The sequence below is a fragment of the Nerophis ophidion genome, linkage group LG10, assembly GCF_033978795.1.
Source record: "Nerophis ophidion isolate RoL-2023_Sa linkage group LG10, RoL_Noph_v1.0, whole genome shotgun sequence".
NCBI classification, from domain to species: Eukaryota; Metazoa; Chordata; class Actinopteri; order Syngnathiformes; family Syngnathidae; genus Nerophis; species Nerophis ophidion.
Window position 1 is genome coordinate 54,336,834 of NC_084620.1, and position 21,867 is coordinate 54,358,700.

The 21,867-nt window shown below is 43.6% G+C and overlaps 1 protein-coding gene across 2 annotated transcripts; it reads left to right on the forward strand.

The window, feature by feature from the left end:
- The first annotated feature begins 602 nt into the window (after positions 1–602).
- On the forward strand, positions 603–19,990 carry LOC133561010 (zinc finger protein 571-like). 2 transcript variants are annotated; one of them, XM_061914130.1, is made up of 7 exons: positions 603–934; positions 6,859–7,061; positions 7,135–7,236; positions 7,303–7,398; positions 7,458–7,568; positions 14,355–14,478; positions 17,220–19,990. In XM_061914130.1, the coding sequence occupies exons 1-7, from the start codon at positions 907–909 to the stop codon at positions 19,805–19,807; spliced, it is 3,252 nt and encodes a 1,083-aa protein (XP_061770114.1). In that variant the 5' UTR covers positions 603–906; the 3' UTR covers positions 19,808–19,990. The 2 variants fall into 2 exon arrangements, with proteins under 2 accessions (XP_061770114.1, XP_061770115.1); XM_061914131.1 differs by lacking the exons at positions 603–934; positions 6,859–7,061; positions 7,135–7,236 and having other exon boundaries at positions 7,312–7,402.
- Positions 19,991–21,867: the final 1,877 nt, after the last annotated feature.

Genomic DNA, 21,867 nt, shown 5'->3' on the forward strand with positions numbered 1-21,867 from the left:
CACACATAAGAGATACGTGTGGACTGCAATATGATCACACAGAGTTAGTCAGCCAAAGAAACAGCCGTGAGCGTGTTACTTCGGGCTCTGTCAGAGGTGGCTGTTAAATTCCTCGTTCAGTAAGTGGGCTCGGTCAGTAAGGAGTGCAAATGTGTGGAAATCAGCACCTGAGGAGGTTAAACCGGTCGCAACTTACAGGGCCTTCACAACAAAATTGAAAATGTGGCTTAACAACGGCTACAGCTGCCATCACTAAAAATGAGCCTGTTTTGATGGTGAGATCAATTTTATGTTGTATTTTTTTTTAATCATATTGTATGCTTTTTTTCTTTGAAATCGTCATTTTACTGCATTTTTTACATCATGGCCAGGGGACTACAGATGAAAACTAGCCTTCTGGCTGATTAAGTTTTTTAACCAGGTGTAGTCATGTGTTGTTTTTTTTATATAAAATTGCATTGTCCCCTTTGAAATAAACAAAACATAAACAATCTAATTTGATTGCCTTCACTTCATTCTGGTCTGTCGTTGCTGCATTACTCCACATCACCAGCAGGGGGAAGTGCTCCGTCACCTCACGCCTCATATTCCCAGTGAAGAAGACACGTCTTGTTCCTTAGCAAAGGAATGTAAAGTTTGCTAATAATATATATCGCTGTGGGATTTTCTTCTCTTTCGTCGGACTTAATTTATAATACTTTAGTCGGCGGTTATTATTGTCGAGTGTGGATTAAATTATATAACTAAATGTCAACTGAATGAGGATTCTCTCCCCGGACCGCGCATGCGCACTCCGGACATGAAAATCGAGCCGCCTTTCCGTCCCCGCCAACTGGCACCGCAGGGTCTGCTCCCAATCTACCCCGACTTCATCTGCCCGGCTCTTTCAACGCCGCCCGTGGCTAAATGGAGACGTTACATCGCACGGGAAACGGTAAACCGCGCAAAAGTGACCGAATAGGCCACTCGTGGGGATTTGCTGGGCTTTTCTTCAGGATTGTGTGCGTCCGATTTCCAACATGGCGTACCCCGCTGTGAGATGGCGTCGCAGCCCGTGGCCGTGTTCAACTTTAGCGGTGTGCTAAGCTATTATTCAACAACATATTGATTTTTTTTTTTAACAACACAAAACAGTCGATATGTTTACAAAACCAATTCAGCGTTTCGCATAAGCTAACAGCTAGCCACTCGCGACAACAAACGCTCTAAATATGACTCTAAAGTGTTGCGTTTGCTGGTCTCAAGTAAGACCGAGTTGTTATGCAACTCCGGTTTGAATATAAACTAAACACAGTCGTGGCATTAAAAAAAACGAACTAAGAACGAGGTGATGTCACAATCAAAGCAGTTTGCGGCGTCACGATTTCACCCAAATTGTGTATAACCGTAGTGGCTTCTTGAAATTCCCACGCACGTATCTGTCCGTGAAGGAACCGCTAGACCCCACTCAACTTGAATACAAAAATAACTACAAATGTCCAATTTCCTGGCTTCAAATAACCCATTCATCCATCCATTTACTACAGCTTATTCCCTTTGGGGTCGCTGCTGCCTATCTCAGCGACAATCTGGCGGAAGGCGGGTTACACCCTGGACAAGTCGCCACCTCATGCCAGGGCCAACCAACACAGATAGACAGACAACATTCACATTCACACACTAGGGACCATTTTAGTGTTGCCAATCAATTTATCCCCAGGTGCATGTCTTTGGAGGTGGGAGGAAGCCGGAGTACCCGGAGGGAACCCACGCAGTCACGGGGAGGACATGCGAATTCCACACAGAAAGAACCCGGGATGGAACCCCAGACTACTCAGGACCTTCGTATTGTGAGGCAGACGCAGTAACCCCTCTCCCACTGTGAAGCCGCTTTAAGTAATAATTACATTAAATTATGAACTCTCCATAGGTCGGCATAGCTCGGTTGGTCATGCCAGCAACTTGAGAGCTCCAGGTTCGATTCCCACTTCCGCCCTAAAGAGCTATTCAGTAAGATTTAAGATCCAAGTTATTGAATATGCTAAAAAGAACAGTAAGCAGCTATGTTTTAGTAACATACCGTAGCTGCGTGTGTCAAATATGAGTCATTAAATGACTCCCGCCTCCTGGTGGTAGAGGGCGCTAGTGATCCTAAAAGTGGGGCGGCATAGCTCGGTTGGTAGAGCGGCCGTGCCAGCAACTTAAGGGTTGCTGGTTTGATTCCCGCTTCCGCCATCCCAGTCCCTGCCGCAGTGTCCTTGGGCAAGACACTTTACCCACCTGCTCTCAGTGCCACCCACACTGCTTTAAATTCAACTTAGATATTGGGTTTCCCGATGTAAAAGCGCTTTGAGTCAGTAGAGAAAAGCGCTATATAAATATAATTCACTTCACTGATTTTTTATAAATTAGCAGCTCTCTGTGTGCAATGTTTACTTTCCACCCATAGTCTGAATGCGTCTGTATAGAACATGGGTGTCAAACTCTGGCCCGCCGTGTAATTTCACGTGGCCCTTAAGGCAATATCAAATTAACATTAGAGTTGGCCCGCCGCTGTAACACCACATTCACCGCTAATACTCATATTCGTTAACCCTCCCAATTTTCCCGGGAGACTCCCGAAGTTCAGGGCCCCTCCCGATTTCCAGCCGGACAATAATATCGGGGGCGGGCCGTAAAAGCACTGCTTTTGGCGTTCTCTACATGTCGCCTCGTCCGCTTTTCTTCCATAAAAACAGCGTGCCGGCCCACTCACATAATATATGCGGCTCATACACACACACAAGTGTATGCAATGCATACTTGGTCAACAGCCATACAGGTCCCACTGAGGGTGACCGTATAAACAACTATATCACTGTTACAAATATGCTCCACACTGTGAACCCACAGCAAACAACAATGACAAACACATTTCGGGTGAACATCCGCACCGTAACACAACCGGACAAATACCCAGAACCTCTTGCCTCACTAACTCTTTCGGGACGCTACAATATACACCCTCGCTACCACCAAACCCCGCCGCCGAAAAATGGCATTAAATTTGTGTTTTTGTTTAATTTAATATGCCATTGATATTTTTTTATTATTATTATTATTTGAAACTGGATTTTGCATGTCACCATAAAGTTATATAAGCCTCGCTTGGTCAATATTCAATGCAAAACTTGTTTGGGTCCCTATTAAAGGGTTAATTTGTTCAACCTCGGACCGTGGCTTTGTTCAGTTTTACATTTTGGCCCACTCTGTATTTGAGTTTGACACCTCTGGTGTAGAGAATAGAATAGAAAGTACCTTATTGATCCCTGGGGGAAATTCATCACCACAGTTAGCTCACAGAATACAATAATAAATAATATACAACATATATATATATATATATATATATATATATAACATAAATATATTCCAAATTTAAGTGCAGTCAAGGAAAATATGCATTTTATATATAATATATATAAAAGGCAGGGCTTTTAATGTTTATTGACACTGTACTTCTCCCAATGTCCGTGTACAGAGGCGTCGTTTTAAAAAATCATACATTTTACTTTTCAAAACCGATACCGATAATTTCCGATATTACATTTATCGGCCGATAATATCGGCAGTCTGATATTATCGGACATCCCTACATGTAAAAATGTTAATTAAATGACAATCATGACACACTTTAACAACAGGAGTGTACAACTTTTAGTTGTAACAGAACAGCAACTTTCAACAACCTGTGATCGTAATTGTTTATCAACTGTATGTGTTCTCAAATTCATCCGCTATCGGTCCCGGTGACGTATCGAATCACGGGACACGTAAATGTCTTAAAGGCCTTACGGACAACAACTCGTGATCTGTTTGGCTGTGACAATTATCTATCAACTGTATGTGTCACTTCACTTACAGTGCACAAGCGCCCGCATTGTTGATTCTGAAGGCCCCGGGCAGATTTGGTACAGCATGGCAACATTAGCTAGCTGATTTCTGATTGGATGCAAACTAAAACTAAAAAAACAATAGCACTGTAAGGAACATAATATGACATGAAGGGAATATGACTACTTTTAAATATTTAGGGAAAGTGAATAAAAATGTATTTTTATCTCTTAATTATGATCATGATTTCTGGTTATGTTAGGCCAGCAGAGAAGGCCTTGCCAGGTCTGTTTTTCAACCTTTTTTTGAGCCAAAGCGCATTTTTTTCATTGGAAAAATCCGGAAGCACACCACCAGTAGAAATAATAAAAAAAACGAAACTCAGTTGACAGTATCACTATAGCTCTTGTCTCAAAGTAGGTGTACGGTCACCACCTGTCGCACCATGACGTGACTTATATGACGCCGTCTCCGCTCCACACACTGTAAGTCTTTGCGGTCGTCCAGCATTTTTGTTTTCGTTTACATTGCATACAGTTCAGTTTTAGTTTGGTTTCCGCAAGCTTCAAAGCCTTTTCTTATGGGCACTCACCTTTTTGTTTATTTTTCGGTTTAAGCATTACACACCTTTTTACCTGCACGCTGCCTCCCGCTGTCGTGTGCATATTATCACACGACGTGTTCCCGACATCTATGAAGCAATTAGCTACCGGCTGCCACGTACTGATGTGGAAGAGTATTACACGGTTACTTGGTGGAGATCTAGACCGCACCGACACTCAACAACAACACATTATTTGCGGATTATAATTACTGGTTTGCAAAAAAATATTAAGTGAACTACATAATCTCCACCGGAACACTAGCGTGCTGCAGCACAGTGGTTGAAAAACACTGGTGCATACGTTTGTTTTTTCCAGATTCTCTACTACTTTCGTGGATTATAATTGCTAGTTGGCAAAATATTTTAGGTGAAACTACATAATCTCCCATGGAACACTAGTGTTCCGCGGCACAGTGGTTGGAAAAACACTGGCGCATATTTTTGTTTTTCCAGATTCTGGACTCCATTTGCGGATTATATTTGCTGGTTGGCAAAATATATTAGGTAAAACTACATAGTCTCCCACAGAACACTAGTGTGCCGCGGCACAGTGGTTGGAAAAACACTGGCGCGTACGTTTGTTTTTCCAGGTTCTCTACTCCATTTGCGGATTATAATTGCTGGTTTGCAAAAAATATTTGGTAAAACTACATAACCTCCCACGGAACAACCACTGTGCCGCGGCACACTGGTTGAAAAACATTGCTGTATACGTTTTTTTCCCACATTCTCTACTCCATTTGCGGATTATAATTGCTGGTTTGCAAAAAATATTAGGTGAAACTACATAATCTCCCATGGAACACTAGTGTGCCGCGGCACAGTGGTTGAAAAACACTGGTGCATAATTTTTTTTTTCCAGATTCTCTACTTCATTTGCGGATAATAATTGCTGGTTTGTAAAATATGTTAGTTGAAACTACATACTCTCCCAGGGAACTCCAGTGTGCCGCGGCACAGTGGTTGAAAGAAACAGGTGTATAAGTTTTGTTTTTCCAGATTCTCTACTCCATTTGCGGATTATAAATACTGGTTTGCAAAATGTATTTGGTGAAACTACATAATCTCCCATGGAACACCAGTGTGCCGTGGCACAGTGGTTGAAAAACACTGGTGCATATGTTCGTTTTTCTAGATTCTCTACTTCATTTGCGGATTATAATTGCTGGTTGGCAAAATATATTAGGTGAAACTACATAATCTCCCACGGAACACTAGTGCGCCACGGCACAGTGGTTGAAAAACACTGGCGCACACATTTGTTTTTCCAGACTCTCTACTCCATTTGCGGATTATAATTACTAATCATCCATTTTCTACCGCTTATTCCCTTTGGAGTCGCGCGATTATAATTACTAGTTTGCAAAAAATATTAGTTGAAACTACATAATCTCCCATGGAACACTAGTGTGCCGCGGCACAGTGGTTGAAAAACAATGGCGCATACGTTTGTTTATCCAGATTCTGGACTCCATTTGCGGATTATATTTGCTAGTTTACAAAATATATTTGGTGAAACTACATAATCATCCATCGAATACTAGTGTGCCGCGGCACAGTGGTTGAACAACACTGGTGTATACGTTTGTTTTTCCACATTCTCTACTTCATTTGCGGATTATAAATGCTGGTTTGGAAAAAAATATTCGGTGAAACTACATAATCCCCCACGGAACACTAGTGGTTGAAAAACAATGGTGCATATGTTCGTTTTTCAGATTTTCTACTCCATTTGCGGATTATAATTGCTGGTTTGTAAAATATGTTAGTTGAAACTATATAATCTCCCATAGAACACGCGTTTGCCGCGGCGCAGTGGTTGAAAAACAATGGTGCGTTTGTTCGTTTTTCCAGATTCTCTATTCCATTTGCGGATTATAATTGCTGATTTGCAAAAACTATTAGGTGAAACTACTTAATCTCCCACGGAACACTAGTGTGGCGCGGCACAGTGGTTGAAAAACACTGGTGTATACGTTTTATTTATCCAGATTCTTTACTCCATTTGCGGATTATAATTGCTGGTTTGCAAAAAATATTAGTTGAAACTACATAACCTCCCACGGAACACTAGTGTGCCGCGGCACAGTGGTTGAAAAACACTGGTGCATACCTTTGTGTTTTTCCAGGTTCTTTTCTCCATTTGCGGATTATAATTACTGGTTTGGAAAAAAATATTAGGTGAAACTACATAATCTCCCATGGAACACCAGTGTGCTGCGGCACAGTGGTTGAAAAACACTGGTGCATATGTTCGTTTTTCTAGATTCTCTGCTTCATTTGCAGATTATAAATACAGGTTTTCAAAAAATATTAGGTGAAATTACATAAGATCCCCTGGAACACTAGTGTGCTGCGGCACAGTGGTTGAAAAATAATGGTGCATATGTTCGTTTTTCCAGATTCTCTCCTCCTGCTGCCTTCTCTCCGCCTCTTCATCCCGCAGCTGCGCCTGGTGTCAGCCGCCATGTGGCAGGTGGTGCAGCGGGCGGACGTGCAGGACTACGGCACGGTGGAGGAGTTTGTCGGCACGGTGACCGACATTTTGCCGGAGCTTTTGAACGCGGATCAGAAGGCTCAGCTGATGCTGGGTTTGAGAGCGCGGGTGAGCGGAATGACGCCAGCGGCGTCCGCGCCGCGGACAAGGCCAGCGGTGAAATGTGACATATTTGCGGCAGGTGGTTCTCGAACTGTGTCGGGCCGAGGCGGAACCGGAAAGGGAAGCCCTGGAGATGCATGTGAGCAGAATCCGAACTCTGATCTCCACTTGGGCGTCACAGGTAAACTCTTGTGATCAAATCATCGTTATTATTTTATCGTACTTAAACAACACCCGTGCGTTCCAGCCGTGCTTTGCAGAGGTCCAGTTTTCCGAATCCAATTTTGTGGACCAGATCGAGTTGCTGATCAAAGACCCCGAAGAGAGGACTAAATTTTTCCAGGTTTGTGTAAAATCCCTCGGCTTTTGTGGCCGTCTGACGTGAAAATCCATCTGTTCCAGGACGTGTTCCCCACCGCTTTTGGACACGATTACGACAGTGCTCTTCAGGTGCTGATGCTGGACTTCCTGTCCAGATTTGAGAAGTTTCTACCCGTGCCAGATATCCAGCAGGTACCAGAATCCCAGTGAAACTGTCATCAGGTGCAGTCTTTCCAACACATTGCCAATGTACTTGTGCCGTAGGGGGCGGTGTCAATATGATGTCATCATATCATTTGCATAATCAGCAATGATGCATATATATTTGTTAAAAAGGCAAAATAAAAGTTAAACGGTCCTCTCCAAGGTTTCTCATTGTCATGCCACTGGGTTGAGTTTTTAAAAAGGCAAAATAAAAGTTAAAAGGTCCTCTCCAAGGTTTCTCATTGTCATGCCACTCGGTTGAGTTTTTCCTTGCCCTGATGTGGGATCTGAACCGATGTCGTTGTGGCTTGTGCAGCCCTTTGAGACACTCATCATTTAGGGCATGGGTGTCAAACTCTGGCCCGCCGTGTAATTTCATTTGGCCCTTGAGGCAGTGTCAAATTAACTCATACTTCCCAACCCTCCCAATTTTCCCGGGAGACTCTTGTTTTTTCAGTGCCCCTCTCGAAAATCTCCCGGGCGACCATTCTTCCGAATTTCTCCCGATTTCCACCCAGACAACAATATTGGGGGCGTGCCTTAAAGGCACCGCCTTCAGCGTCCTATACAACCTGTCATCACGTCCGCTTTTCCTCCTTACAAACAGCGTGCCGGCCTAGTCACGTAATATATGCGGCTTTTCCACACACACAAGTGAATGCAAGGCATACTTGGTCAACAGCCATACAGGTCACACTGAGGGAGGCCGTATAAACAAGGCTAACACTGTTAGAAATATGCACCACACTGTGAACCCACACCAAACAAGAATGACAAACACATTTCGGAAGAACATCCGCACCGTAACAAAACATAAACACAACACAACAAATACCCAGAACCCCTTGCAGCACTAACTCTTCCGGGACACTACAAAATACAACCCCCGCTACCAACAAAACAATTTTATTTTCAAATGTATTAGCCTGTGGAAAAAGTTAATGTTGATATTTACCTCAGAAGGCTGCATATAGAAAAGAGGCGTTCATTTTTTTATTTAAATTTTCTTTAAAATGCCATTGATATTTTTTCGTTTGTTTTTTTGAAAGATGATTTTACATTATTAAGTTATACAAGCGTTGCTTGTTCCATATTCAGTGTCAAAGCAAATCAGTGTAGCAAACTGAGGAATAATTAACGTTTTATTCATGCACTTTCTTTTGCTACTTCAAGGCTTGAATGTTTGATTCATTCATTATTTTATTTTCAAATTTATTATCAGCCTGTTGAAAAAGTTTATTTGGATATTTACGTCAGAGGGCTGCAAATAGAAAAGAGGCATTCAATTTTTACCATAATTTTATTTGATATGCCATTGATATTTTTCAATTATTATTATTTAAAACTAGATTTTGCATGTCAATATAAAGTTATATAAGCCTTGCTTGTTCAATATTCAATGCAAAACTTGTTTGGGTCCCAATTAAAAGGTTAATTTGTTCAACCTTGGCCCGCGGCTTCGTTCCGTTTTAAATTTTGGCCCACTCTGTATTTGAGTTTGACACCCCTGATTTAGGGCTATATAAATAAACATTGATTGATTGATTGATAGAACAAATCTGTTATTGGTAATTAGTACCAACAATTTTTTAAATTTAGTTTTGCTTTATTTTTCCATGGTTGCTGCTTTTTTTTTTTTTACGACAAAACTCAAAAGCAGTGAAGTTGTCACGTTGTGTAAATGGTAAATAAAAAGAGAATACAATGATTTGCAAATCCTTTTCAACTTATATTCAATTGAATAGACTGCAAAGAAGAGATATTGTTACAGGGGCATTTTTACCAGTGTATTACATGGCCTTTCCTTTTAACAACACTCAGTAAACGTTTGGGAACTAAGGAGACACATTTTGGAAATTGTATTATTTCCCATTCTTGCTTGATGTACAGCTTAAATTGTTCAACAGTATCCCTTCTGCTATTTTAGGCTTCATAATCCATCCATACATCCATCATCTTCCGCTTATCCGAGGTCGGGTCGCGGGGGCAACAGCCTAAGCAGGGAAACCCAGACTTCCCTCTCCCCAGCCACTTCGTCTAGCTCTTCCCGGGGGATCCCGAGGCGTTCCCAGGCCAGCCGGGAGACATAGTCTTCCCAACGTGTCCTGGGTCTTCCCCATGGCCTCCTACCGGTAGGACGTGCCCTAAACACCTCCCTAGGGAGGCGTTCGGGTGGCATCCTGACCAGATGCCCGAACCACCTCATCTGGCTCCTCTCGATGTGAAGGAGCAGCGGCTTTACTTTGAGTTCCTCCCGGATGGCAGAGCTTCTCACCCTATCTCTAAGGCTTCATAATGCGCCACACATTTTCAATAGAAGACCGGTCTAGTACCTGCACTCTTTTACTATGAAGCCACGCTGTTGTAACACGTGGCTTGGCATTGTCCTGCTGAAATAAGCAGGGGCGTCCATGATAACGTTGCTTGGATGGCAACATATGTTGCTCCAAAAGCTCTATGTACCTCTCAGCATTAATGGTGCCTTCTCAGATGTGTAAGTTAGCCATGCCTTGGGCACTAATGCACCCCCATACCATCACACATGCTGGCTTTTACACTTTGCGCCTATAACAGTCCGGTAATTTTCTTTTCTTTTATGGTCCGGAGGACACGACGTCCACAGTTTCCAAAAACAAATTAAAATGTGGACTCGTCAGACCACAGAACACTTCCACTTTGCATCAGTCCATCTTAGATGAGCTCGGGCCCAGCGAAGCCGATGGCGTTTCTGGGTGTTGTTGATAAATGGCTTTCGCTTTGCACAGTGGAGTTTTAATGTAGCGACCAACTGTAGTTACTGACAGTGGTTTTTTGAAGTGTTCCTGAGCCCCTGTGGTAATATCCTTTACACACTGATGTCGGTTTTTGATGCAGTACCGCCTGAGGGATCCAAGGTCCGTAATATCATGTCTTAAGCGCAGTGATTCTCTGAACCTTTTGATGATTTTACAGACCATAGATGATGAAATCCCTAAATTCCTTGCAATAGCTGGTTGAGAAATGTTGTTCTTAAACTGTCGGACAATTTGCTCAGGCATTTGTTGACAAAGTGGTGACCCTCGCCCCGTCCTTGTTTGTGAATGACTGAGCATTTCATGGAAGCTGCTTTTATACCCAATCATGGCACCCACCTGTTCCCAATTAGCCCATTCACCTGTGGGATATTCCAAATAAGTGTTTGATGAGCATTCCTCAACTTTCTCAGTTTTTTTGCCACTTGTGACAGCTTTTTTGAAGCATGTTGCAGTTATCAAATTATAAATGAGCTAATAGTTACACGATAATAATATAGCAAGACACTTTACCCACCTGCTCCCAGTGCCACCCACACTGGTTTAAATGTAACTTAGATATTGGGTGTCACTATGTAAAGCGCTTTGAGTCACTAGAGAAAAGCGCTATATAAATATAATTCACTTCACTAGTTGCAAAAAAATTAAAGTTTTCCAGTGTAAATGTTAAGTTGCTTGTCTTTGCAGTCTATTCAATTAAATATAAGTTGAAAAGGATTTGCAAATCATTGTATTCTCTTTTTATTTACCATTTACACAACGTGACAACACTTAGTACTCTCAAGGTGTACATATTTTATTTTTATTTTTTTTAAAGAGATAGGCACCAGAAACAAAAATATTTTACTCTGTCAATGTCCACGCCATGTATTGTTTAGAGCAGGGGTCACCAACACGGTGCCCGCGGGCACCAGGTCGCCCGTAAGGACCAGATGAGTCGCCCGATGGCCTGTTCTAAAAATAACTCAAATAGCAACACTTACCAGTGAGCTGCCTCTATTTTTTAGATTGTATTTATTTACTAGCAAGCTGGTCTCGCTTTGCTCGACATTTTTAATTCTAAGAGAGACAAAACTCAAATAGAATTTGAAAATCCAAGAAAATATTTGAAAGACTTGGTCCTCACTTGTTCAAATAAATTCATTTATTTTTTTACTTTGCTTCTTCTAACTTTCAGAAAGACAATTTTTGAGAAAAAATACAACCTTAAAAATGATTTTAGGATTTTTAAACACATATACCTTTTTACCTTTTAAATTCCTTCCTCTTCTTTCCTGACAATTTAAATCAATGTTCAAGTAAATTATTTTTTATTATTGTGAAGAATGATAAATATATTTCAATTTTTTTCTTCATCTTAGCTTCTGTTTTTTCGACGAAGAATATTTGTGAAATATTTCTTCAAACTTATTGTGATTAAAATAAAAGAAAAATATTCTGGTAAATCCAGAAAATCTGTAGAATCAAATTTAAATCTTATTTCAAAGTCTTTGGAATTTCTTTTAAAATTTTTAATCTAGAAAATCTAGAAGAAATAATGATTTGTTTTTGTTAGAAATATAGCTTGGTCCAATTTATTATATATTCTAACAAAGTGCAGATTGAATTTTAACCTATTTAAAACATGTCATCAAAATTCGAAAATTAATCTTAATCAGGAAAAATTACTAATGATGTTCCATAAATTCTTTTTTTATTTTTTTCAAAAAGATTCGAATTAGCTAGTTTTTCTTTTAATTTTTTTCGGTTGAATTTTGAATTTTAAAGAGTCGAAATTGAAGATAAACTATGTTTCAAAATGTAATTTTCATTTTTTTCGTGTTTTCTCCTCTTTTAAACCAATTAAGTGTTTTTTTCATCATTTACTCTCTACAAAAAACCTTCCGTAAAAGGAAAAAAAAAAATGTACGACCAAATGACAGACAGAAATACCCATTTTTTTATATATTTAGAATTTTTTATTAAAGGTAAATTGAGGAAATTGGCTATTTCTGGCGATTTATTTGAGTGTGTATCAAACTGGTAGCCCTTCGCATTAATTAGTACCCAAGAAGTAGCTCTTGGTTTCAAAAAGGTTGGTGACTCCTTGCGTAGACATTGACAGAGTAATTTTTTTTTTTTAAGCGCATTAATAAACCTTGTGATAAGGTGGCAAGAACACTTCAGTAATAAATACATCAAAATATGCAAAAATCACAATATTCTATGCTGCTCGCTCATGTTACCACATAAATTGACAATAAAGTCCATTCTATTCTCTTCTTCTGTCCTGAGTTGCTGCACATAAAAAATAATCCATAAAAGTAATCAACATACTAGTATGTAAAATTAAGCAATAAACAAAACAATAATAGTATTATAAAGGACATCAATAAAATAGACTAGAACAATAAAAACAAATTAATAAAATAAGACAATAAATGACACAGAGGACCACAAGACTCACACAGATTTTAAAGCCAGAGAATAAAAGTGTTTTTTAAGACGAGACTTAAAACAGTCAACAGTAGGAGCCATGAGGGGGAAGAACATTCCAAGGTTTAGGGCCAACAACACAGAAGGCCATGTCCCGTCTCCCCTCATTTTTAGCCTCATTTTAGGCCCCTCTAGTTGGAACTGGCCCTCGGACCTCCACGCGCGAGCTGGAGCATAAATCTGGATAAGGTCCGTGATGTACTTTGGGGCCAGTCCATTCAAAGCTTTAAAGACAGTACAACTTTAAAATGAAATACCGGCAAAAGCAATTCACCAACTGTATTACAAAACAGGTCAATTTGGAATATTTCATAATGTTGGATAAAGAGAACATTCAAACATTATATTCATTGAATCCAAAATTTTGAATTTTCAATGCTTTAGTGCATTTGCAAAGAGGTAAAACAATGCACAAAACAAACCTTCTACCTAAGAATGTACAACAACTATTCTCAAAATAAGAGAAGAAATAGAACCTCGGGGAAAAATGTAACTATAAACAGTTGTATGAACGTACAACCCCTAAAACCTAGTATATCACTATGTGGAGGTAAACTATAAAATGCTTTAAGCAAAGAAGTCAACGATCCAGTTTTAAGAAACAGTTCCAAGTCCAAAGGACAAAACATCTTGAGTCATATCGAAATAAAGAGTATTCAATCAATCAATGTTTATTTATATAGCCCTAAATCACAAGTGTCTCAAAGGGCTGCACAAGCCATAACGACATCCTCGGTTCAGATCCCACATAAGGGCAAGGAAAAACTCACAACCCAGTGGGACGTCAATTAAAGTGACTATGAGAAACCTTGGAGAGGACCAGGGGAGACCGAATGCAATGGACGTCGGGTGGGTCTGACATAATATTGCGAGAGTCCAGTTCATAGTGGATCCAACAATAATAGTGAGAGTCCAGTCCATAGCTGATCTAACATAATAGTGAGAGTCCAGTCCATAGTGGATCCAACAATAATAGTGAGAGTCCAGTCCATAGCTGATCTAACATAATAGTGAGAGTCCAGTCCATAGTGGATCCAACAATAATAGTGAGAGTCCAGTCCATAGTGGATCTAACATAATAGTGAGAGTCCAGTCCATAGTGGATCTAACATAATAGTGAGAGTCCAGTCCATAGTGGGGCCAACAGGAGACCATCCCGACCGGAGACGGGTCAGCAGCACAGAGATGTCCCCAACCGATGTACAGGCGTACGGTACACCCCGAGTCTTAGTAATGTTATGTGAATCACAACCTACTTACCTATTTATTCATGAGAACTTTATAGAAGTGAACCAACACATTTGTCAGAAATTGTGATAAAATGAAGAGGGGGTAGAATTCAATAAGCTCGGTTTCTTCTTTTTTTTTTTCCGGCACGCTGCCATAAGAAATTGGACATGTGTATCATATTGTAACATGTTGGAAATACACTAAAAAGCAGCACTACCACCAGTAGGACACCATGCAGGGAAATAATGGTGTCGCTCTCTTGTTGACTCCCCTGCAGACGGCCGCCATGCTCAGCGCTGCACCATCCGCCCTGGAAGAGTGCGTCCACTCAGTTCCCGACCTGCATCACTTGAAAGCGGTCCTCCTGCACCACACGACGCTGGGACATTACGATTTAACCGGTAAGTCCCGTCATTGCAAAAACATACCCTATTTTTCGGACTATAAGGCGCTTAAAAACCTTTCCATTCTCTCAAAAATCGACAATGCGCCTCATTACCAGGTGCGTCTAATGTAAGGAGTAATTCTGGTTGTGCTTGCAGACCTTGAAGCACTTTTATTTGTTACATGTTGTAATAAGTGCGAGCAATAGATGGTTGTCACACATAAGAGATACGTAGAGCAGGGCAACATGGCCTTTTATCAATAGCAATATTTTTAGGCCATGACACGATACACGATATATAACGTATTTCCTTGAATTGCCGCCGGGTATATAGTATGTGCCTGCCTAGAATTACTGCCGGGTCAAACTCGTTTTGCAAAATATTATTTTTATTGGCATATGCCTAGAATTTCCGCCGGGTCAAACTCGGTTCGCCAAATAATTAGCATATGCCAAAAATTTCCACCGGGTCAAACTCGTCACGTCACGAGTGACACTTCACCTGTCGTCATTTTCAAAATGGAGGAGGCTGATTTCAATAATTTGAAATCGCATAAAGGAAAGAAGATTAAGAGCTATTCAGTAGGATTTAAGGTCCAAGCTATTGAATATGCTAAAAAAGAACAGTAAGCAGCTATGTTTTATTAACATACCGTAGCTGCGTGTGTCAAATATGAGTCATTGAATGACTCCCGCCTCCTGGTGGTAGAGGGCGCTAGTGATCCTAAAAGTGGGGCGGCATAGCTCGGTTGGTAGAGCGGCCGTGCCAGCAACTTGAGGGTTGCCGGTTCGATTCCCGCTTCCGCCATCCTAGTCACTGCCGTTGTGTCCTTGGGCAAGACACTTTACCCACCTGCTCCCAGTGCCACCCTCACTGGTTTAAATGTAACTTAGATATTGGGTTTCACTATGTAAAGCGCTTTGAGTCACTAGAGAAAAGCGCTATATAAATATAATTCACTTCACTTCTTGCGACAACTCTGCTGCAGAAGAAGTGACAACAAGCAGCGAAAGGTTTTTTTTTCCTCTCGCTTGCACTTTTAACATGGAGGATTACATATCTAAAATAAAACTGTTTTCTAAACTGGACTTTCAATCGAAGCAGGAGGTAATAAAGGAAGATCTCCATCGAAACAGAGAGACTTTTAAAACTGAAGAAAGATAAGGAAGACTTCTATAACAAGTTATCGATGCTTTTGATCAGAAGGAGCTGGCATGGACTTCATTTATAAGTAAAGGTAACACTATAATAAAGTTTTTTTTTTAATTAAATGTGCTTTTCATGATGGTATCCTTACATTACACTCAAATTTATAAGCGCAGGCCTAAATTTACCGCATGCCTTTGGTAAGTGCCGGAGTGAGAAGAGGTTTTAAACTAATTAGCGCCCCAGCGGCAATTCAAGGAAATACGGTACCTCCATATTTTGCCTTAGCCTTGAATTAACACTTGATGCATATAATCACATCAGTTTGATGATTCTATGTGCTATATTCTGCATTAATATATGCTCATTTTAAACTTTCATGCAGAGAGGGAAATCACAACTAAAACAGTATTTATTCAACAGTTATTAAGCAGTGGCACAAACATTCATGTCATTTCCAAAACAGAAAGTGCAAGATTGTCAGAGACATTTTAAAACAAGCTACGAGTGCACTTTTGTGCATGATGTCACTAAGATGACATATCAAAACACTAACTTAAAGTACTTTTTGTACAGAACGCCACTACAATAGTTAAAAACAAATAAAGTGCACTTTTGTGCATGATGTCACACAAGATATTTCAATGACTTTCAAATAAAAATGAGCTGCATAATAGGAAATCAAATAGTGTTCGTCCTTCGCTCTGTGGTAGGTTCCTGCGGACGTTATCTTCTGTTGACTTTTTTTTTTTTTTTCATACGGTGTTGATGTGGAAATAGCTGCTTTGGCATGGTCAATCAATCAATGTGTATTTCTATATAGCCCTAAATCACCAGTGTCTCAAAGGGCTGCACAAACCACATCGTCATCCTCGGTAGAGCCCACACAAGGGCAAGGAAAACTCACCCCTGTGGGACGTCGGTGACAGTGACAATGATGGCTATGAGAAACCTTGGAGAGTACCTCATATATTGAAGATGATGTGTAAAACCTCATCTATGCATTTTGACCAAAGAACCACCATTACATGTTATGTAGACCACAAGGAAGTAGGGCTGGGCGATAAATCGCGGGTTTGTCTCTGTGCGATACAGAAAATGACTATCGTGATATTCGAGGATACGTTCTCACGCAGTTGCTTTTAGCTGCTGGCATTACACTGCATGCGTTTCCCCACTCTTTCCTGTCTTTCCTTCTCACCGAGACTTAAAACAAGCGCACCTTCTTGCATACTTCACGCGTGCAACGTCACACCCTCCCGCTCAGCAGATAGGTAGCGACATGGTACCATCTACTTCATTTTCTACGGTGGAAAATGAAGTAGATGGCTGCTTACCGTAGTTGGGAGACCTGTTGTGGCTCAACATTGGTCCATATATAAGGCGCACCGGATCATAAGGCGCACTGTCAAAATTTGAGGTTTTTAGGTGCGCCTTATAGTGCGGAAAATACGGTACCTTTTTATAATGCGGTGCGCTTTTTGCATAAAAAAAAAAGACCTGAATAGAACCGCTCGTCAGCAGTGCGCCTTTTAATTTGGTCCAGAAAATACGGTACTTGTGCTTTTTTTATTTTATTTTGAAGTTGATGATGGCGCTCTTCCTGACAGATGATACGCAGACCATTCCGTCCTCGTTCGGGAACTGCATCCTGTCCTCGCTGTCCCTCCCCCAGCTGGAGAAGGTGGTCATCGATGGCGATCAAATCCAGCTGCAGCCTCCGCCCGAGCAGATATCAGGCTGCATGACCGTCCAGGTGGAGGGCGAGACCGTAACGCTTTTAGACTACATACACCTGGAGCAGATGCCTGCTCTGATGGAGCCCACCCCTCAGGAGGAGTCCCCAAACCAGGAGGATGAGGCGGAAAGCGAGGAAGCGGACGGCGACGACGACGACGACGACTCCATGAAGCCGGCGGCTTTTCAGCCGCTCAAACAGAGCACGCGACTGGAGCTGAAGAGGAAAGCCGCGTCGGACCGAGACCTGGACTCTGAGGCAGCCAAGCGGCAAAGGAAGAAGCACCCGGGTAACAAGACGTGTCCCGTGTGCGGCAAGAACTTCCTCCGAGCCGCGGCCATGAGGCGACACCAGGAGACGCACTCGGACAACCGGGACCTGAGGTACAAGTGCGGCCACTGCGACAAGCGTTTCAGGGACCAGTACGACATGAACCGCCACAACATGCGCGTCCACGAGAGAGAAGAGACAAACTCCATCACCGACGACGTGGTGGTGGAGCCGGGCGCTCCGGAGATGTCGGACAACAAAAACTGTTCCCTGTGCGGGAAGTTCTTTGCTCGGCAGGTGGACATGGAGCGCCACATGAAGTCCCACTCAGAGGACCGCCCCTACAAGTGCCTGTTCTGCGAGAAAAGGTTCAAGAACCCGTACGTGCTGAAAAGGCACCAGAAGGAGATTTGCAAGAGCAAGGAGCTGAAGAGCCCCGCGGTGAGGAAGTGTGACGAGCAGCCGTCCGACTCGCTGCTGCTGCTGCCCTCGGAAGGCTCGCCTGAAGGTAAAGTCTGTCCCATCTGCAGCAGGACGCTGCCCTGCAGCGCGGACATCGCCAAGCACCTTCGTTCCCACACCCAGGAGCGTCCCTTCATCTGCGTCACCTGCGACAAGGGCTTCAAGTACCGCGACACGCTCAAGAAGCACCAGATCATCCACGGGCACGAGGGTGTGCGCGAGGAGGCCAGCAAGAGCGTGGAACAGATCCTGGCCGAGGCCGACGCGCAGACATGCAGCGAGAAGCCGGAAGAAGCCCACGGAGCTCCGCCTCCCAAAGCTCCTCCTCAAAGAGCTCGGAGCAAAGCCCTGAAAGTGTGCCCCGTGTGCTCCAGAGCCTTCGACAACGTCAAGACGCTCAACCGCCACATTCAGTGCCACACGGAGGAGCGGCCGTACCACTGCGTGCACTGCAAGAAGCGTTTCAAGCACATGCACGGCCTCAAGAGGCACCAGATCTACGCCATCTGCCACAAGAAAATGTCCCGCTTCTCCTGGATGAAGGAGGTCACGGCGGGACCCAGCCAGAGCGAGGGCCAACAGGCCCCGCCCCTGCAGATCCCCGTGTGGTGTTCCAACTGCGGCAAGCACTTTGAGTTCCTCTCCGCCCTGAAGGAGCACCAGGAGAAGGTCTGCAAGGTGGACCTTAGGGACGTCATGACCTGCCGCGACTGCGGCAAGGAGTTCAAAAGCGTGACCATGCTGAAGGTGCATCAGAGGATCCACGACCCGCTCTACTGCAAAGAGTGCGGCAAGATCCTCGCCAGCGAGGCGGCCTTCGAGCGCCACAAGCTGATGCACCGGCCCATGGCGTGCACCATGTGCGACAAGACCTTCACGCTGCTGCGCCGCCTCAGGGAGCACTACGAGAAGCAGCACGCCTTCAGCGGGCCGTACCCCTGCTCGCAGTGCGACAAGAGCTTCGTGCAGCTCTCCTACCTCGCCATCCACCAAAGGATCCACAAGGGCGAGTTCCCCTTCGCCTGCGACATGTGCCCCGAGAAGTTCCGCTCGTCCAACTGCCTGACGGTGCACCAGCGCAAGCACACGGGCGAGAAGCCCTTCCTGTGCTGGCAGTGCGGCAAGTGCTACCGCTCGGCCTCCGAGCTCACCGTGCACATGGGCACGCACTCGGAGGAGCGGCCCTGGGCGTGCGCCCAGTGCGACATGGCGTACCGCACCAAGCTGCAGCTCACCAACCACGTGGAGCAGGTGCACATCGGCGTGCGCTACCCCTGCAACAGCTGCGGCAAGCAGTTCATGAAGGAGACCTCGCTGAAGCGCCACGAGCTCATCCACACCGGCGAGCGGCCGCACCAGTGCACCGTGTGCGGGAAGACCTTTCTGACCGCCAACGAGCTCCGCCTCCACAACCGCTACCACACGGGCGAGCGGCCGTACAAGTGCGACGTGTGCGGCAAGGCCTTCATCCAGTCGGGGTACCTCAAGTCGCACATGCGCATCCACACGGGCGAGAAGCCCTTCAAATGCGAGGTGTGCAACAAGGGCTTCCGGCTGTCCTACCACATGAAGAAGCACCGCCGCACGCACGCCGGCAAAGCCAAAAGCTACACGTGCGAGGAGTGCGGCGTGTCCTTCCTCCATAAAAAGTCCCTGTGGGAACACTGCGTCACGCACGAGGTCAAGCTGGAACATTCCTTCACGGAGGTCAGACTCGAGTTTCAGTAGAAGCCTCGACTGCCCATAATGCCTTATTGTACTTTTTATCCTTTATGCTCACAAAGTTACCTGATGGAATATCTGCGTCTATTCAGTTTTGTTTTCAACTAACTTGTAATATTTAAAGCTGTGGGGGGAAAGAGAAAAAAACAGCACATTTTTACAATAAACTATACAAGCATTCATTGAAAAGTACTTTTTCTTTGCCTTTTTTGAAACGTTTTTGTACGCACAGACTTGAAAGTCATTGTTTGTGTAGTTGCTTTGTTTATCCAGCAGGTGGCAGTAGAGCAGTTACAATCAGCAGCAGTATCTAGTGCAGTGTCGCCCCCTACTGGATACTTGCGTACACTGCAGTTAAGTACACCATTTATCAAAGTGATAATCAGCTGTTGTTGCTTGCTGGTCTCACGCTTCTCCTCATGTCTTGCAGGTCCACTTCCGTTTAGTAAACCAAAGCTTTTTTCAATAACCAGGATGAGTCAGAACAGCCTGTTTGACCCCGAGTCCGATGATTTGCTTCAGTGCGTCCTGGAGGGGGCGGGTTCACTTCCCTGCCAGCTGCAAGGTATCACACTTTACTGACCGTAACACACACTAATTATCTGCACGCAATCACTGCAGAAGTGTTGTTTTTGTGATTTGTTTTACCTCCACCAACCCGCTTTTTCATATTAAAGTAGAATTACGGTGTGGAATTTGAGATGTGTGAAAATCAAGCCACAGGGGCCAGATCTCAATCAATCAATTAAACTTTATAAAGCGCTTTTCATACATAAAAGAAATGCAACGCAAAGTGCTTTACACAATTAAAAGCAATACCCTGGTGTCCCATATATCCCCCAAAGGAGGGGGGCCTGCCGCGGAAGAGGGTGTTGACAGGACCGGGCTCTAAGACAGCGACTGGCGCGTAGATGGCCCAGGTGGGCCCTATCTAACCACCTGTTGCCTTTATTAGCAGCAGCCGTGATGAGACGAGCAGTTGGAGTTGGAGGTGCTGCTGAGCGGACGCAGGAGAGAAAGACCGTTTGCTGGAAAGCAAAAGGCTTTGCACTATTACACGTAAATAAAACCGTGCTATACCCGGAATTCCTGGCTCTCCTGGCAGTATGTGGTGGTCTGAAGAATCCAGTAGAGGGCAACTTCTACATTTGCAAATGTGGGTTTTTCCACTAGAGCATGGGTGTCAAACTCTGGCCCGCGGGCCAAATTTGGCCTGCCATGTAATTTATTTTGGCCCTTGAAACAATATTAAATTAAGATTAGAGCTGGCCCGCCGGTATTATACAGCGGCGGTGCATTCACCGCTAATTCTAATACTTGCCAACCCTCATGATTTTCCCAGGAGACTCCCGAATTTCAGTGCCCCCCGCCCCGAAAATCTACCGAGGCAAATATTCTCCCGAATTTCTCCCGATTTCCACTCGGACAACAATATCGGCGGCGTGCCTTAAAGGTACTGCTTTTAGCGTCCTCTACAACCTGTCATGTCCGCTTTTCCGCCATACAATCAGTGTGACGGCCCAGTCACGTGATATATGCGGATTCTACAAACACACACACAAGTGAATGCCATGCATACTTGGTCAACAGTCATACAGATCACACTGAGGGTGGCCTTATAAACAACTTTAACACTGTTACAAATATGCACCACACTGTGAACCCACACCAAACAAGAATGACAAACACATTTCGGGAGAACATCCGCACTGTAACACAACAGAACAAATACCCAGAATCCCTTGCAGCACTAACTCTTCCGGGACACTACAATATACACCCCCGCTACCAACAAACCTCGAGTTTGCATGTCACCATAAAGTTATATAAGCCTTGCTTGTTCAATATTCAATGCAAAACTTGTTTGGGTCCTTATTCAAAGGTTAAGTTGTTCAACTTTGGCCCGTGGCTTTGTTCAGTTTAGAATTTTGTATTTTGGGTTTGCAGCTTGCTGCGGGGTCATTCTCCCAGGAAGGCAGACGGACTACTCGGGACATGGCATTTAGGTAAAAACATGATTTAATTTTAACTAAAAAAAATCTACAAACAAAAATCGCTCACAGGGG

What these genes read in the sequence shown, in the direction of transcription:
- LOC133561010 (XM_061914130.1), top strand. Translation starts at nt 907, where the DNA reads ATGGAGACGTTACATCGCACGGGAAACG. An exon ending in TGCTGGGTTTGAGAGCGCGG is followed by an intron (nt 7,062 to 7,134) that starts GTGAGCGGAATG and finishes TATTTGCGGCAG; the next exon opens with GTGGTTCTCGAACTGTGTCG. An exon ending in TCTCCACTTGGGCGTCACAG is followed by an intron (nt 7,237 to 7,302) that starts GTAAACTCTTGT and finishes CGTGCGTTCCAG; the next exon opens with CCGTGCTTTGCAGAGGTCCA.